Source organism: Danio rerio, chromosome 2, assembly GCF_052040795.2.
Source record: "Danio rerio strain M-AB ecotype USA chromosome 2, GRCz13ab, whole genome shotgun sequence".
Lineage (NCBI taxonomy): Eukaryota > Metazoa > Chordata > Actinopteri > Cypriniformes > Danionidae > Danio > Danio rerio.
In genome coordinates, this window is record NC_141022.1 from 10163678 (window position 1) to 10183401 (window position 19724).

Genomic DNA, 19724 nt, shown 5'->3' on the forward strand with positions numbered 1-19724 from the left:
CCCTAAGGCTGAGGCAAATGTATTGGGCAAAAAAGTGCTGGTTAGTTTTGCTGCCAATGTAAAACCATTGATTAAAAATGTAGCTGTTGTCTCAGACTCTGCCCTGTTATTTTTTGATATGTAATTATTAAACTGTGGGATTTTTTTTTGAGTTGAGTATTTTAAAATAGAGTTTAAAAAATTACCCTTTGAATTTAAGGCCTTAAATTTATTGGTACCTAGATGCTAGATGTTTAAGGTCATAAAGTCAGAAACTGTTAAAGGTTACCATATCAAGGTTGAAGCGAAAGGGAAAAAATTGCCACAGAATCTTTCTTCAAGGGAAAATTGGATAAATAAATCAAAGTAAGTACATTATGAACTCTATGAAAGTCATGCAAAAGTTTTATAATTAGTTTATTGATCATTATAAATCGAAGCTGGACAAATTATTAGGTAACACAAATCCATTTATTAATCCTATTGTTTAACATCTGCTCCATATATGGGACTATCATAACAATGACAACCTTAATTGTAGTTTGAATGCATTTGGGGAAAAAAATGGATGACAAAAAAAAGATATAATTAATGAATTATATGGAAAATAAATTAAAGAAATGCTTTTTGCTGTATTAGACATTGTTATTTTTTCAGAAAGGTTGGTAATGATTAATATTCATGACAAAAACCATATGGTTGTAAACTGTAAAACCCCTGGTACTGGCATCATAAAAACTGTAAAAGATAAAATAAAGTGCAACAATACTCACATGAAAACAGGTAAAACAAGAATGTATGTGATCTAACATATTTAAAATGAGCATAAACATATTATTAAAAACATTTATTATTATAAATATACACACGGGTCTTGATATCATCTCTGATCAAGACTAAGTTTTATGACACTGTTGAGAGCAGTGTCTGGAATTTTGAGGTCAGGCTGTAATTCAGCAGGGCGCAGGGAACCGCCCTTACAAAACTTGCCCCCATTCCATTATAAAACCCCCGGACTCCATATTTCGTATAGATACCAGTGAGACCCTGAAGAACATCTCCAGGCTTCTGTGAGCTCAAACAGAAAGCTGAAATTGGAGAGAGAAAAAAATAACATTGGTCAAATTAAATTTGACATTTTTCAGAAACACACAAATACTGTAGGAAGCGTTCACAGACTGGCAATGGTACCGGTATTACTATAAGATGTCTATTTACTATATTCTTAAAAACACACTGTTCATGAAATATCTTTCCAGAGATGTGAGTAAAGCTTACCACAATATAAACCAAAGCAGATTTGAACTCGACTAACACTTGACATTAATATTAACAGCCCTGAATACTGAGCTGACATTAATAACCCTTAATATATGGCCAAGGCTGCACGGTGGCACAGTGGGTAGCACGTTTGCCTCACAGCAAGAAGGTTGCTGGTTCGAGCCTAGGCTAGGTCAGTTGACGTACAGTTGAAGTCAGAATTATTAGCCCCCTTCGAATTTCTTTCTTCTTTTTTAAATATTTCCCAAATGATGTTTTACAGAGCACGGAAATTTTCACAGTATGTTTGATAATATTTATTTTTCTGGAGAAAGGCTTATTTGTTTTATTTCGGCTAAAATAAAAGCAGTTTTTAATTTCTTAAACATCATTTTAGGGACAAAATTATTAGCCTCTTTAAGCTAATTTTTTTATCGATAATCTACAGAACAAACCACTATTATACAATAACTTGCCTAATTACCCTAACCTACCTAGTTAACCTAATTAACCTACTTAATCCTTTAAATGTCACTTTAAGCTGTATAGAAACGTCTTAAAAAATATCTAGTAAAATATTATTTACTGTCATCATGGCAAAGATAAAATAAATCCGTTATTAGAAATCAGTTATTAAAACTATTATGTTTAGAAATGTGTTGAAAAAATCTTCTCTCCTTTAAACAGAAATTGGGGAAAAAATAAACAAGCGGTCTAATAATTCAGGGGGGCTAATAATTCTGACTTCAACTGTATCTGTGTGGAGCTTGCATGTTCTCCCCATGTTGACGTGGGTCAAAAAAACATGCGGTACAGGTGAATTGAGTAGGCTAAATTGTCCGTATAGTGTATGAGTGTGAATGAATGTGTGTATGGATGTTTCCCAGTGATGAGTTGTAGCTGGAAGGGCATCCCCTGCATAAAACATATGCTGGATAAGTTGGTGGTTCCTTCCGCTGTGGCAACCCCACATTAATAAAGGAACTAAGCCGAAAAGAAAATGAATGAATGAAATGGCCATCAGTGGGGCCAATGCTCCAGTTCTCTGCTGGTTTTATCGGCTTGTCTTGACTAGAGACTGGCAGAACCTGATGCAACCAAGATTTATAAATGCTGCATAGAGTGGGCGTAAAGATACTCATGTTTGTGCGGATACCAAACAAATTGGTATTTATCCAACCCACAGAAGCAACAGGGATGCATTATTAAGACCTTTTCAGTCGGGAAGCAACAAGCGGTGGAATCGCTGCAGACAGGTGCCTGTTTCTAAGTGGTGCAAGCATTTTTGTTGGATGGAAGTGAGAAAATGTCAATATTCATCATCATTCACGTTACTAACGTAACAATGCCTTTGTGACCACTTCCCCTTGACTGCGCATTCCCAGGGGAGTTTAAATTGAAGGGTAATTGGCATCATCAACCCGGATGTATTTCGTCTCCAAACAGGGTTCACTGTAGGCTTTGCTACACTCTCAGAAAAAAATGGTACAATGTTGTACCAAGGAAGGTACAAACCCTTGTCAATGGGGCAGTATACTTTTTACGGAACATAATTGTACCTTAAAACAAAGAAACACATTTGTACCATTGCAGTTTGTACATTTAAGGATTTGATTTGTACCATGGGAAACCAAAATGTACCATTTAGTTTTTAAAACCTGCAGATACAATATTGTTCCTTCATCAAAGGTCCAAATCTGATCCATGAAGGTACCACTACAGTGACAAGACACTTTGTACCTTAACAGTGTCAATTCTGTTCCTTCAAGACCTATTTAAAGGCATTTTTCTATATCCAAAATGTGTCCATTTATTTTCAGTAAACATAAAACATCAAATACATTTATAAACAATGTTTTTTTAAAGTTTCTTTTTGTGTAAATGCACCTTTTCCATTTACAATCAAGAAAAAAATACTTTAACATAAATCAAAACATCTATTTTTTGCTAAACATTTGACAACACTTTCCACAAAAAATATTACAGAAATACATTCTCCCATGTACAATATAAAACTTTTTTTCTCCAATTTTCACACAACACCTTTGTAATGACCTAAAAGTTTAATTTACTTCATTTTAAAATAGAAATAGAATTATGCAAAAGTATTGTAACGAGATATGCACAATGTTTGATTGGTTTTACAATACTAAAATGTCTGCATGAACACTTTGCATATGCAGGACTTTTGTCAGCTAATGTGCGTAGTGGAAGGCAAACGCCAAAAGGTGCAGATATCAATAATGAAAATGTATTAATCAGAAAATGCTTATCTAATGTTTTTTAAAAATCCTAGATGTTTAGTTTACAATACTTATAATTGTGTATTATAGAACTTAATTAATGTTTTTGAGTTTCATTAAGCATACTGTATGCTTTTAAATGATGATTCTTGTTTTAATATGGAAATTATTTATAAAATCACTTTGCCTTTCCAGCATCATTTATTTTTATAGATATTGTAAAAAAAAGAATGAGTTGTCCAATGAGAACAATTGTGTACCTTCATTTCAATTGACATATTTGCATTTACATTTAGTCATTTAGCAGACGCTTTCATCCAAAGCGACTTACAAATGAGGACAAGGAAGCAATTTACACAACTAAGAGCAACAATGAATAAGTGCTATAGGCAAGTTTCAGGTCTGTAAAGTCTAAGAAGGGAAGTATTAGTATTAGTATTTTTTTATTTTTTATTTATTTATTTTTTAATTTTTTTTTTTTTTGTACAGTTAGTGTGATATTCAAAGAGGCAATTGCAGATTAGGAAGTGAAGTGGAGACTAAATAGTTGAGTTTTTAGTGGTTTCTTGAAAGTAGCGAGTGACTCTGCTGTTCTGATGCAGTTAGGGAGTTCATTTCACCAGCTGGGCAGATTGAGCGTGAGTGTTCGCGAAAGTGATTTCTTCCCTCTTTGGGATGGAACCACGAGGCGACGTTCATTCACAGAACGCAAGTTTCTGCAGGGTACATAGATCTGCAGAAGTGAGAGCAGATAAGAAGGAGCAAGGCCAGAAGTCACTTTGTAGGCAAACATCAGAGCTTTGAATTTGATGCGAGCAGCAACTGGCAGCCAGTGCAAACGGACTAGCAGCGGAGTGACATGTGCTCGTTTAGGTTCATTGAAGACAACTCGTGCTGCTGCATTCTGGAGCAGTTGAAGAGGCTTGGTAGAGTTAGCTGGAAGCCCAGCTAGTAGAGAGTTACAGTAATCCAGTTTGGAGAGAACAAGAGCTTGAACAAGGAGTTGAGCTGCATGTTCAGGTAAGAAGGGTCGGATCTTTCTGATGTTATAGAGTGCGAATCTGCACGATCGAGCAGTTCTAGAAATGTGGTCAGAGAAGTTTAGTTGGTCATCAATCGTTACTCCAAGGCTTTTCACCATTTTGGATGCAGTAATGGTTGCCCCATCCATCTGGATTGAAAAGTTATGGTGTAGAGTCGAGTTGGCAGAAACTACAAGCATTTCCGTTTTTGCGAGGTTCAGCTGAAGATGATGATCTTTCATCCAGTGTGAAATATCCAACAGGCAGGTTAAATTGCGAGCTGGAACCGAGGGATCATCAGGATGAAAAGAGAGGTATAGCTGGGTATCATCAGCATAGCAGTGGTAGGAGAATCCCTGTCTCTGGATGACTGGTCCTAGAGACAGGGATTTTGGTATTTGTAATATTACAATAGAGGATTTTTTTAGAATGTAAATCAAATAGAAACCGAAAACCATGACCACAGAACCGTATTGCAAACCAAACCAACTGATTTCTATTACAAATCCATTTTGTGAATGTTCCACACTTATAAATCACATATTGGTTTGTTTTGTTTTTCTTTTCTTAAGCTTTGTTTGGGGTTTATCTGTGTTATGTTTGTAGCAGCTGTGTTATATTCTCAGACAGCATGTAAAGTCAGTTTATCTGTTCAGGTTAGAATTTACCCTGAGCTTGCTGTTGAGTTCTGATGACAGCGAGTGGGTAGCTGGTAGCCTGTCCTGATGCAAATGCCGTGAAACTGAAGAGGAAAAGCTTGGAGTCACCAAAGTCTTCTGGATCTTGCTTAACCCAGCTCATTATTGACTGCCACAAGAGAAGAAAGGCTTATGTTAGTAAATGATTATAGGTTTTTAGAATAACATTGCTTTATGTACATTGGTTCATTGTTAAATGATTGTATATTTAAATTGAATGTACAATTGCTAAAGATCAATGAAAGTTTATAAATGATTTTAAATGGAGCTAAAATAAGCATGTCTATGTGTTGTAATTTAATGTTTTATTTTTCTTTGGAGTATTTTGCATAAAATGTCATAAATCGTCACCTTAGAATTATAAGGTTCTATCTGGCATTTTTGTCAAAATTGAGTTATTCACATATTCTTTTTAAATGAGCACTTATTTACATTATGGCATGTATTTTTATAAGTTGTTTACATTTTTAAGGCTTTTTATTTAAAAAACAAAGAAGGTGTATCTACAAAGTTGAACTCTAGCTTGGCTCTATAAAGTTCTATCTGTGAGCCAATCAGCATTTTTAATGCACGCACGAGGACCAATCAGGATCCGTTTTCTTTGTCATTTCGCCGGACTGCTCCATTGACAGCAGGAAACACCAGAAGAACAAAATCACACAAAATCAGTCAATTAAATAATGCCACACCACACAAAATTGAAATGTGTGTAAATGTGATTCATTCATTCATTTTCTTTTCGACTTAGTCCCTTTATTAATCTGGGGTCGCCACAGCGGAATGAACCGCCAACTTATCCAGCAAATGTTTTACACAGGGGATGCCCTTCCAGCTGCAACCCAACACTGGGAAACACCCATACACACTCAATCACACACATACACTATGGCCAATTTTAGCTTACCCAATTCACCTGTACCGCATGTCTTTGGACTTGTGGGGGAAACCAGAGGAAACCCACGCAAACACCGGGAGAACATGCAAACTCTATACAGAAATGCCAACTGACCCAGCCAAGGCTCGAACCAGCAACCTTCTTGCTGTGAGGCAATTGTGCTACCCACTGCGCCACCGCATCGCAAACATTGAGAAGAAATGCTCAGTTTTAGATTGTTGAAAAAGAAATTAATATTTAAAAATTTGTATATTAAATATGTGAAATCTTTTTATTTGTGTAGTGAAACACTTTACAGTGTTTATTAAACTCATTTGCTCATTGTCATTAAAGTCTATAAGTTTAAAATGAGGCCTTGAAGGGCAAATTATTAATTTATTTCATGGGGCATATAATTCAATAAATATAATTCAATAATTTATTTAAAGCGTAAATTTTTTATAAATATAAACATATTAATTAGATAAAATTAACAGCTGCACTGGAAAAATATTTAGCACAGCCTTGCATGCTTAATTTTAAAAGAAAAAATATTTATCCTAAAACATTAAATAAATGTTACAGAAAGCTAAATTTTTACTTTCTCAAGCATCAACATATTGTTACAACACTAAACTATTTATTTATTTATTTATTATATTTCTTGATAAGTAATGCTTCAATGAATAATCTGCCAGATAGAACCTTATAATTCCAAGTGGAAAATTACTTTTCAGAATGAGGTTCTATCTGCATTTACCATGGTTTATTTACATTAATTTGCAAATGTAAGAGAACTTTGATCATTTACATTTAGAAAGCCCTTAGGGTCTCTGTCATGCTAATGTATGAAAGAGAACAGTTTTATGGCTTGTGTGTTGATGGAATACTCAGATCTTACTTGATGCACTGCACATTCCACTCCAGCATATGGAATCATGCAGAGTATGCTGGGTTTGAAGCCTCTATAAAAAGCCGTCACAGACTCGTTCTGGTAAATCAACTTGGCACATCCCAAAACTCCACTGTAGGTTCCAGCAGGTTGTAGATTGAGTCTAACTTTTAGCACCTGCCATTAAAAGAATAAGTCCATCAACTTAGCTGTCAATATACAATAAACCCACATAAATTGAATTGGGTCTGTTGTAATAACAACATAACAACAACGCAGGGCGCAAATGCTTTCAGGGCGTGTCAGGACGCGTTTTTGCTAATTTCTAAAATGGTCTAAAAGGGTTGAGTTTATTTCAGGTGTGTTTTAAGAATAAAACAATTAGAGTCTCATCTCCCATTCCCTTTAAGAGTCAGCTGCATTGCACCAAGGGCGCATTCGCTATTTACAGGACGCAAAGTAAGTCTAAGTGGAAAAAACGAGCATTTCACAAGCAAACAGTTAACAGTTTTTTAACAGAAAACTGTTAAACAGAGCATCTACTGCGTGAGAATGAGAGATGATGGATCACTTTCACTTTCGCTCTTGGATAGGGAAACATTTACGCACAGACATCAACTAGTCTACAAATAAATACTTTTGTTTGTTAAGCGCAAATATTCGTTTCAAAACTATTTCTAAATTCAGTTCTAATTTCCAGCAAACGAATAAATGAATAATAATAGCAAAATGTGCTCAAAAACCAGAGTTATATCCTAAAACACATGATGTGCCCCATATGGTCTAAAACCTGACAGGTGGGCAAATCTAAGCTTGTTTTTAATAAAACAAATATAAATATGCATATAATAAATAATACTGCTAATAATAATAACATTATACAAAAGCAAATTGTTATGAATGAACTGAAAAAGCCTCCCGAGATGAAGAAGGCATAAAAGCAGTGATTTTTCATATTTATGTAGGCTAGAGAATAATATGTTTTGTAATATTTTAATCCTTTATATTTATATTCTATGTCTACTCTTATTATATCCAATATATATCCTTAATATTTACATTTTTCATATGTAAAGATATTTGCCTATTGCTCTCTTGTGTGTATTAAGCAGTGTGTAAGCGAGGCGCAACTCTGCGCCGGAGTTTAGACGGGGTTAGTTTTGGTCTAATGAAAAATCTATTACAGTTTCTCAAAATAGCAACGCGCCAGCGGTCCGCCTCAGAATGCCTTCCTTTTTAGACCAGAACGCCTATGAGCGCACAAATGAGCGCTAATGCATTTGCTATTTAAACAGCTTAGCGCAACGCCTCAAAACGACTCTTGCGCCAAGCTGAAACTACCAAAAGACTATTGCGCTGTGCCTTGCGCCACACTGCGCCGGGTGTATGATAGGGCCCTACATCTCACAGTGGGCTGTTTCTTCTCATAATTGAGTTCATATTTACATATACATCATTTATTTATTATTCAACTCTTACATAAGGAAATAATGTACAAATGAGATCAAAATGAATCAAAAAGTTAAGAATTGTTGTGAGATTGCATTGGTACAGACAACACCTAACTGTAAGGAACTCCAACCTGTTATGTCACTGTGATACCTCTAGTGGGTAGAACACAGCATGTGCCACAGCCCCAGACACACAGCCTAGTCCAAACCTTTGATGGACCGACAGATTGTCCCTCTCACCAAGACTGTACATCCTCAGCTGTTTACAAAGTGACAAAAAAAAGAGAATGTTTGAACATCTGTGCACAAAAAGAAAACGTATGTGCAGTTTTGTGAGCATACCTGGGCATAAATGAAGCACTGAAGCGTTGATTGTGGTGTTCCTTTGAGAACATTCACAGCATTTCCTTGCCACAAGGATCTAATGCCTCCAGTCTGTAGCTCTCGGAATCCTAGAGACACAGCTTTAGATCCAAAGACCTGTCCAGTATATTGTCATGTTAGTAATAAAGAAATGAAAATCAATTTTAAACCCCAAACCCATTCTTGACACATATTGGTTTAAAAGGTGTAAATATGCATGATTATGTAAGTTTAGGTTTAGATGATCTTCTTAACTTTCTTAACTGGCTAAATCAACCCAAATGCAAACAATGCAAATCATTTGTTGTAGGATTATTTTAAATTACATTAACACTAAAATTTTATTCAAATTTACCAGAAGACATTAAAAAAAAGAAAACTAGGCAATATTTGGTCTCATATTTTTAACATAATTTAATTCCGAAAAGAGCTATGTAAATATATAAAAAAAAAAGTTTAAATGTTTTTTTCTATGTTTATTATTATTATTGCAGGAGGGTTTGTATCTGCAAATTTCAGTTATAATAAATATATTTAAAATAAACTAATACAACTAATTATAAATCAAATTCACTTTAAAAATACATACAAAAATCTCTACCAAACACTGCAGTTTTATTTGTCAATATGTTTGCTTTACAGGGGTTTGTGCTGTATGTAGGCTATGATTTGTAGTTTATTTTTTTCCTAAAATATGAAAATAAGTTTTTTTGGATAGTGATAATATTTTCTGATTTATGGAGTAATAGATTAGACAAATTGATTAGCAAAAATCCATTTGTGAAATTACTATGATTCTATGTTAACAAAATCAAATAAGAAATTTAAAGCTTGCTTTATTAATTGTTGACTATATTTTACACAACCCCAAATCATAAAAAAAAATTGGGACAGCATGTAAAACGGAAGGGCGACGCAGTGGCGCAGTGGGTAGCATGTTTGCCTCACAGCAAGAAGGTTGCTGGGTCGTTGGTTCGATCCTCGGCTCAGTTGGCGTTTCTGAGTTTGCATGTTCTCCCTGCGTTAGCGTGGGAGCTCCGGTTTCCCTCACAGTCCAAAGACATGCGGTACAGGTGAATTGGGTAGGCTAAATTGTCCGTAGTGAGTGTGTATGTGTGGATGTTTCCCAGAAATGGGTTGCAGCTGGAAGGGCATCCGCTGCGTAAAAACCTGCTGGATAAGTTGGTGGTTCATTCCGCTGTGGGGACCCCAGATTAATAAATGGACTAAGCCGACAAGAAAATTAATGAATGAATGTAAAACGCAAACAAAAAAAAGAAAGATTTCCAAATTTACTTTGACTTGTATTACATTACAGACAATATGACACTTCGAAGTTTTGATTTCATTTTGATGAATTTGATGTTTTGTCTGGTCAACTTCATTTCATTTGTAAATATACATCCCTTCCTGTCATTCAGACCTGTCATTCCAAAAAGTTGGGACAGAAGAAATTTAGGGCTAGCAATCAGGTTGATGGCTGAAATAATGATGTGATTTGAAACAGGTGATATTAACAGGTGATTGTAATTATGAATTGGTTTGGTACATAAGCAGCATCCAAGAAAGGTCAAGTCCATTAGAACCAAAGATGGGCAGAGGATTGCCAGTTGGCCAACAAATATGTGAAAAAATTATTAAAATGTTTAAAAACAGGGCGAGGCAGTGGCGCAGTGGGTAGTGTTGTCGCCTCACAGCAAGAAGGTCACTGGGTCACTGGTTCGAACCTCGGCTCAGTTGACGTTTCTGTATGGAGTTTGCATGTTCTCCCTGCATTCGCGTGGGTTTCCTCCGGGTGCTCCGGTTTCCCCCACAGTCAAAAGACATGCGGTACAGGTAAATTGGGTAGGCTAAATTGTCCGTAGTGTATGAGTATGAGTGTGAGTGTGTGAATGTGTGTGTGGATGTTTCCCGGAGATGGGTTGGGGCTGGAAGGGCATCCGCTGCGTAAAATCTTGCTGGATAAGTTGGCGGTTCATTCCGCTGTGGCGACCCCGGATTAATAAAGGGACTAAGCCGACAAGAAAATGAATGAATGAATGAATGTTTAAAAACAATGGTGCTCAAAGAAAGAAAGGAAGACATTTGGATGTTTCACCATCAACACTGAATAACAGATTAAAGGAATCTGGGGGAATTTCAGTGTGTGAAGGACAAGGGCGAAAGCCTAAGCTGAAATACTGGGATTAGTTACAAAAACTAATGAAATGCTGGTTGTTACATCCACAAATGCCAGTTAAAACTGTACTGTGCCAAAAGGAAGCCTTATGTTAACAGTGTCCAGAAGCACTGTTGATTTGTATGGACTAGAAGGCATCTGGAATAGACCATCACACAGTGGACACTGTTGTCAGGTAAATCAGTATTTCAGGTATTTTTTGGGAGAAATGGATGCCGTGTGCTCCGGACCAAAGAAGAAAAGGATCATCCAGACTATTACCAGCGACATGTCCAAAAGCCAGGGTCAGTCATGGTAAAGGTTTGTGTCAATGCCCTAGGCAAATGTAACTTGCACTTCTGTGGTGGCACCAGTAATGCTGAAAAGTGCATAGAGATTTTGAAGCACAATATGCTGCCTTCTTTTCCAGCGACGCCCATGCATATTTCAACAAAGCAATGCAAAACCACATTACAAAGTCCTGGCTGCAGAGGAAGTGGATACAGGTAATTGATTGGCCTGCCTGCAGCCCTGACCTGTCTCCAATAGAGAATATGTGGCACATTTTGAAGTGTAAAATGCGACAACGAAGACCCCGTACTGTTGCCCACCTTAAGCCTTGTTTGCAGGAAGAATAGGACAAAATTACACCTGAAACATTTCAATAACTTGGTGTCTTCAGTCCCTAAATGTGGTAAATGCTTTACTTTTCCAGCCTTTTTAAATGTTGCAAGAATCAAAATTGAGCGTGTTTATTTAAAAAATAAAATAAAAATCATGATGAACACTTAAATGATGTTTGTTGTATTGTCTGCAATGTAATACATGTAAAAGTAAGTCCCTTTCTTTTTTTATTTGCGTCTTCCATACTGTCTCAACTTTTTTTGATTCGGGGTTGCATCTTGCCTAGAGTTATCTTGTCATTTTATGTCCTTTTATCATTAAATCAAATACATTTTATTGAGTGTAACAACAAGTGTCAGGGAGAATAAATTAACCTGAAGTCGTGTCTTTAAAAGATCGATCGGTGCCGTCACAGTTCTAGACACAGCGTCTGCCAAGCCTGCGGCCAAAACAAAGTTCCCCCAGACAGACAGGTCAGACTCCTCCTGTGTTAACTCAATAGGTATCGAGCGACTCTCACCTACATCAAACACCTAAAAAAAACATACTTTTAGATACCTGACGATGAATAGAGCAGAGTAAATGTATATGAGTAAAATCATGAAGAAACAAGTTTTTCATAATGGTCTCATGCCATCCCATTTAGGCTTAGTGTTTTTTTTTTTACAATATATTGGTTCCTAAAGTTAACACAATACAAGCAAAATATCACATAAAGGCAATATAAAAGTGACTGATCAATGATTTAACCCAAGCCAAAGTGATTTAATCACTTTTAAGGTAAAATAAAATAACTCCTGAATTAAACTACAGAGCAGAAATATATGCATTTGCAATTATGTTTGCATTGTGAAAAAGGAAAGGTCTTATACATCCAAGTAGGTATAGCTGCAGCCCGGAGACCTGCAAGTCGGAGGTACAGTATTACACCGCAAGTCGGTCAGGTGACCTTCAAGTGGAAGGGACATGCGCTGCAGGTGGGCTGAGTTTAGGGTTGGTGTATGTAGACATTAATAAAACACATCAGGTTATTGTGAGGTTGGGTTTAAAGTTGGGGTAGGTATAGACGTTAATAAAAGACAGCAGGTTAATGTGAGGTTGGGTTTAGGGTTAGGGTAGGTGCAGACATTATTAAAAGACAGCCGGTTAATGTGAGGTTGGGTTTAGGGTTAGGGTAGGTGTAGACATTATTAAAAGACAGCCGGTTAATGTGAGGTTGGGTTTAGGGTTGGGGTAGACATTATTAAAAGACAGCAGGTTAATGTGAGGTTGGGTTTAGGGTTGGGGTAGGTGTAGACATTCATAAAGCACAATATTGGACTCAGTGTCACATATAAGACAATAAAGAAACTGTTACGATCACCAGCGATCAAACCACCAGAGGTCGCTGGTAAACACTCACACACACATAGGACTACAAATCTGCTTCTAAATGGACTACATATTCAGTCATGCCACACACACACACACACAACCGGTTCCAAATCCTGACTGATTGCATACACACAGCTGATGCTGCTCATGTACTGATTACACAGTCTTCTGTAACCACGGGGAGTGACACCAACAACAGAAGTTTGGATCCACATGCAGGTTTATTAGAATCGTCAGACAAGCAGTGGTCAATACAGGGGCAACCAGACATATGAGGGCAATCCAGAGTCGAAGTCAAATTAACAGGCAGATGGTCAGAGGCAGGCAGCAAACAGAATTAAATAAATCAGCAAGGCAAGGATCAATACATGGCAAAGGCAGACAAAGAAAACACGTTATAATGTCACTGTGACGGATAACAAGACTCAGCAACAGTGAGTGTTTCTGTGCTGTTTATGCAGTGCAGTAATCAGTCTAGAAGCAGCATCAGCTGTGGGAGTCTAATCAGTGGAAACTTGGAGCAGGTGTGTGTGTGTGGCATGACTTAATATGTAGTCCATTTAGAAGCAGATTTGTAGTCCTATGTGTGTGTAAGTGTTTACCAGCGACCTCTGGTGTGTTGATCGCTTGAATACTGTGAATACTTCTGTACATGTGATTTTTGAGTTTTTTTTTTTTTATATATATATAAATTTGCAACAATGTCAAAAATCGTTTATCACATTGTCATTATGGGGTATTGTGTGTAGAATCTTGAGGAAACAAATTTAATTTAATCCATATTGGAATAAGGCTGTAACATAAAAAAATGTGGAAAAAGTGAAGCACTATAAATACTTTCCGGATACACTGTATTGCTAATAGATGTCCAAGGAGTCTGCTGGCATTAGTTAGAGTGGGTTTATGAGTTAAAGATTGAACTTTAATGTGCATCGGGTTTTTGACAAGAAAGTTAAAGCACTGTATATTCCTGTGAGATTCTAGACCTCTTGTTTCTAAAATTCAAACTGGTAAAAAAAACCAAGTTGGCAAGAACACCCAGTTTAATTTTATTTTCAGTCAGAGACTAAATAGTTAGAGGCAGTTTTATATTCTGTTTAAGGCTAAAATGATACTTTAAAGAAACTTGTAACCATTGACTTCCACTATGGCCCTCCACTGTCATCTGCCTTATTATCTCCAATAATGTCCAGGGCTGGATCTAGTGGTCTGGATTGTGTGTCCTGAAATGTGTGGGTCAGTTAGAAATTAACCTGAATTTTGTGAATACTACAAAATTTAGTCTCATTTTGATTCCTTACATTTCCTGAGGTATTTTAAAGAGAATATAGGTATTTGAAAGCTTATCTTACCAGGTTATGTTTCCAGGAAGACACCAGTTCCCCAATGTTTTCTGCTGGATTAACAATAACATGATGGAGAAATTCCTCCCAGTCTACTGTCATAGAGTTGTCTTTATCCATCCTAATGACAAATAGAATTAAATGTTAATAATGTAATATAACTGATTTATAAACTGTCAGAACTTCGAATCTGCAGATATTTCAATATAATTCTCGTCTTCCAGAGTACTGAAGTCTACATCTTTGTAAACCGGTGTTTTGTAATAATTAAAAATAAAATATGGCAAATGTGAAACTGCTTGGAGGGTCTTACATTTGAATGATTCTTTTTGCATTGGGTTTTGATATGATCAAACCTAGTTCCTTAAAGAGAGTCATGATGTCCTCCAAGTCAATGACCCCTATCAAGAAGAAAGAATATTTAAAAATAAAGTTTTACCCCTGTGTTGACACTTTTAATAAGGAAATAAGGACATTGGGAGAAGTCTGCTTACCACTCTCATTTCTGTCAATGGCATGGAAATCTATTTTCCATTTCTTCTCTTTGTCCATCATGTAAACAAGAAATTCTTGATAGCTTAGACGTCCATCCTCATTTTTATCATAACTGGACAAAATAGCCTGAACAAGAATAACATTTTGTCACCCAGATATAAAAAATAACCCATATAAAACAACTGTGTTTTTGAGTAGCTACTGAACAAAGAAATCTTACTTTAACCTTTTCATTGACTGGTTCCACACCTATCCTTCGCATTTCACTCTGCAGCTCCTCAGTAGATATAAAACCGTCTTTATTCTTGTCGAGTTTCTCAAACAAGCCGCGGAAGTGATCCATGATTTCAAATATTCGTATTTAAAAGTCACGCGTTGGTTAACAAGTCTATTAAATAAGCCCTTTAGTTTAATTTGTGGCGGATTGTTATATTTTAACCTTATTGCTGCGGTTACGCTGAGTCACAGCCCCCGCTTGGATGAAACAGTGCAGTGGTCCAGCGAGAGAGATGCCAGCCTCTCACCGAGGAACTCATGCTGTACCGCTGCTTTCCTCCAGCAGATGGAACTGTGGGAGTGTGTTGTTATGCGGAACATTCTGTTTTTTACAGCCTGTGTTTGGAACGGTGTAGATTGCTTAAAGAGATAGTCCATCTAAAAATTGTCTCACCATCATGCGTTTGTTGTTGTTGTTGTTTATGATGAACAGTAAGAAAATTAAGGCAAATGTAGTATAAACATAAAATCAACAAAGCATTACACCAAAGAAAGTGTTACAATTTTTGCGCCAGATCTGATAGAAATTATTAGTATAAGATGTTAAATCGATAACGTCAGAGCAGTTCTAACATCCACATGAAGACATTTTCATAATTTCTTTGAGGCAGTTGTGGTGAAAGCTCCATTTTCGGAACCAGCAAGAGCCTTATGTTATCTGACCTAAAAGCTCTTATTGTTTTTGTTCAGTCAACAATCAGTAACACATAATATGTTAATAGGTACACCTTACTAGTACCGAGTTGGACCTCCTTTTGTCTTCAGAACTGCTTTAATCCTTCGTGGCATAGATGCAACAAGCTACTTGAAATATTCCTCAGAGATTTAGGTCTATATTGACATGATAGCATCATGTAGTTGCTGCAGATTTGTCAGCTGCACATCCATGATGTGAATCTCCCGTTTCACCACATCCCAAAGGTGCTCTATTGGATTGATACCTGGTGACTGAGGAGGCCATTTGAGTACAGTGAACTAATTGCTATGTTCAAGAAACCAGTCTGAGATGATTTGCGCTTTATGACATGGCTCATTATCCTGCTGGAAGTAGCCATTAGAAGATAAGTACACTGTGGTCATAAAGGGATGGACATGGTCAGGAACAATACTCAGGTAGGCTGTGGCATTGACACGATGTCCAATTGGTACTAATGGGCCCAAAGTGTGCAAACAAAACATCCCCTACACCATCTTGAACCGTTGAGCTTGAACTGGTGAGCCTGTGCAAAATGTAGCCTCAGTTAACTGCTCTTAGCTCACAGGAGTGGCGCCCGGTGTGATCTTCTGCTGCTGTAGCTCATCCGCTTCTAGGTTGGACGTTTTGTGCATTCAGAGATGCTCTTCTGCATACCGTGGTTGTAACGAGTGGTTATTTGAGTTACTGTTCCCTTTCTATTAGCTTAAACCAGTCTGGCCATTCTCCTCTGACCTCTGTCATCAACAAGGCATTTGTGCCCACAGAACTGCCACTCACTGGATATTTTCTCTTTTTTGGACCATTCTATGTGAACTCTAAAGATGGTTGTGTGTGAAAATCCCAGTAGATCAGCAGTTTCTGAAATACTCAGACCAGCCCATCTGGCACCAACAACCATGCCATGTTCAAAGCCACTTAAATCACCTTTGTTCCCCCATTCTGATGTTTGGTTTGAGCTACAGCAGATCGTCTTGACTATGTCTACATGTCTAGATGCATTGAGTTGCTTCCATCTTATTGGCTGATTAGAAATTTGCGTTACCGAGCAGTTGAACAGGTGTACCTAATAAAGTGGCCTGTGAGTGTATATGAAGGGGCTAACCATGTAGAGATTTAAAGAGCCCATATTATACATGAAATAAGGTCATATCTTGGTTGTAAGGGTCTCCAACAACAGTCTAATATGCATGCAAGGTCAAAAAACACTTTCATGGTCTTATAATCTGCATTTATTTTTACCTAATTATCCCAGCGACTCCTGTATGAATCGTCCAGTGATTCATTTGTTCCCAAACCCCTCCTTAGCGCGGAGCTAATCTGCGCTGATTGGACCGATGACAGTCTGTCGCGATTGGTCGACTGCCTTCAGTCAGAGAGGGAAATGGCCAATAGCTAATCAGCAATTTAAAAAGTAATCACAGTTCATACACGCTCGATAGTGTAGGCGTGGACTTTAGCTGCCACACTATGGCCAGTGGATAGTGCCACGGATAACCGAACGAAGGAGACAGTCGTGTACTCGCCATACCACACACACACAAAAACACACACACACCTCCGGATGACAACGCTCCCGCTTCAGCCCGCACCCGCCAGGTTTTAGCCTGAGAACCCGCTCCGTTTTCTGCCCGCCGCGCCCGGTCCCGCTAGAGCGGAGAACACAACCAAATATCACCCAGTATACAGTCCAGACAGTCCAGAGAGCTCTCTCTAGCTCTCGCTCTCTCGCTCTCTCTCTCTCTCTCTTTCTCTCTCTCTCTCTCTCTCTCTCTCTCTCTCTCTCCCTCTCCCTCTCCCTCTCTCTCTCTCTCCCCGCGCCAGATTTCTGCGGCGCGGGAATACATTTCCGAATAAATCGCGGGAGCAGAACTCTAGCACGGAGCTCCATAAACAAACAGCACGCGTCGCGTTTTTAACGTGACTTTGCACGCGATAAGATAATATATCCAGTTAACCTGATACAGTACACGCGGTTACAAGTAACAAATCACAACTAAATACATTTGCAAGCTAGAGTAAACGAGGCAACAACTTTAACCGCACGTACTTACACTTGAGAAATGTAGGAAGAAACCCATCCTGACGTCCATCAGTTACTCTTTACTGATCCTTCCTTTAACAAACTCAGATGAAGTATTCTTTGTAGCATGTAGCTTCCAGAAGTTTCCAACTGCTTGGTTATAATGCTGAGGTTTCATCTCTGGGTAGAGACTCAATATATCCATCTGCAGTGTGACTTCAATCGACCGGCATGTTTGTGTGCGTGTGTTTGTGGGTGTGCGTGTGTTTGTGGGTGTGTGTGTGTGTGTGTGTCTGGGTTACTGCGTCAGAGGGCGGGGCCTCAGGTTTGAAATCTCCCGGGTTTGCGCGTGCACGTGAAAAACTTTGTTTCGTTCGTACGTCATGGCGAAACACCTAATGAGTCGGTATCAAGGCGACTCGTTTGAAGCACTATGATTCGACTCTTTTATAGATGAATCAACAGTTTTAAACACTGTATTCTTACAGATTTAAGCCTTAGCTGGATACTTCACTTCACTTAGAGCTGTGTTACACACTACATGGAGGGGAATTTTCAAAAACCCATAATATGGGCTCTTTAAAAAAAATAATAAGACTAAAGAGAATTTTAAAGGGGACCTATAATGTAAAAATCACTTCAACCAACCACACAGGTGGTTTTTAGCACAATTGAGTTTATAGTATATATTGTATATTGCCAGCCTGTAATAGTAAAACAATTACTAATTTATTTATTTTTGTATTAATCATTTCAGTCTGCAGACACACTTTGATTGACATTTACACTTTGTGTCATCAGAGGGGCAAAGTCCCACCCATTACGATCTCCCCCTGATTATAGTACAGACAGCCCTGAGTGAGAAGCAGGCATCTACCTTTAGAGTTTTCACAACATGCCTGCTGAAGAGATAATGTCAGCGACTAAGAGTTATTATAAACATGGAGTTTTAGGACGCAGTTTCAATTTGTCAAAAGTAACATTAATCTCGTTTTGAATCTGCTGTTATACTATTGCATAGGTGTTTGTAGAGCTCCACCTTTATTTAAAAAAAGCACAATCTCATTTGAATTTAAAGCGACTGTAAGCAAAAAGCCACAATTTGAATCAAAGCCTAAAAAGGGCAGTTTCAAAGAGTTATAAAAGATTATATGTGTGGTATTTTGAGTTGATCCTGTACTTCACTTACACACTCTAGGGACATCAGAAACTTAATTTACATATTGTAAAAAGGAGCTTAATAGCTGCCCTTTAAAATTTACCCTGCATCAAACAGGTAGCCAATGTAATGACTGGAGAACAGGGGTACTATCCTCACTCTTTCGAAAGAAAAGAAGATATTTTCATGTTAAAAACTGGTAGCCAATTACATCCATGGGGAAAAATATTGTTTATAGTAAATATGTCACATCTGCCAGCGATCAATGACTGAAGAGATGGTGAACTACAAATCCATTCATGCTGCTACACACACCGGTTTCCACTGATTACACAGCTGTCACTATGGATTGTTTGGACTATTTATACACCCTGCACTCGTTTGTTTGTCACTGAGTCGTTGTTTTGTATGGTATGTTGTGTCCTGTTTTGTAAACCCAGACCTTCCCATAAGCTACGGTCACAACAGACTTCGAGCTTGCGAAATTCTGTCATATGGCGCTGAAAAGGGGCGGGATTAAACAAGATGATTAGACATTAAGAAGCAAGCGATTGGTCCATATTTTAAATTGTTAAATTATTTTAAAACATGTTTTGATCCTCGATTGGTCTCATGCAGTCAAGTGATGCGATTTCGCAGGTCAGAGTTCACCAAGCTTTCCAATGCAGCAATCTGCAAAACTTAACACACTTGCGCGCATATGAATGGAAGTCTATAGGGAGAAAAGTCCAGTGTGACCGCAACTTTAGTTTCTTGTTTTGTTTATGATTGTTCTATTGATACTTTGTTTTTAGAT

At 37.6% G+C, this 19724-nt stretch overlaps 1 protein-coding gene across 9 annotated transcripts; it reads right to left on the reverse strand.

The window, feature by feature from the left end:
• Positions 1-359: 359 nt before the first annotated feature.
• slc25a24l (solute carrier family 25 member 24, like) lies at positions 360-18293 on the reverse strand. Of its 9 annotated transcripts, none has more exons than XR_015477923.1 (11): positions 14997-15371; positions 14776-14902; positions 14595-14682; positions 14291-14402; positions 14072-14161; positions 11939-12097; positions 8762-8899; positions 8571-8678; positions 6978-7145; positions 5173-5311; positions 883-1067 (listed from the first exon to the last, which is right to left on the reverse strand). XR_015477923.1 is itself a non-coding variant. In XM_087239997.1 (10 exons), exons 1-10 carry the CDS (start codon positions 17837-17839, stop codon positions 883-885), a joined length of 1263 nt encoding a protein of 420 aa, XP_087096123.1. In that variant the 5' UTR covers positions 17840-18074; the 3' UTR covers positions 360-882.
• Positions 18294-19724: the final 1431 nt, after the last annotated feature.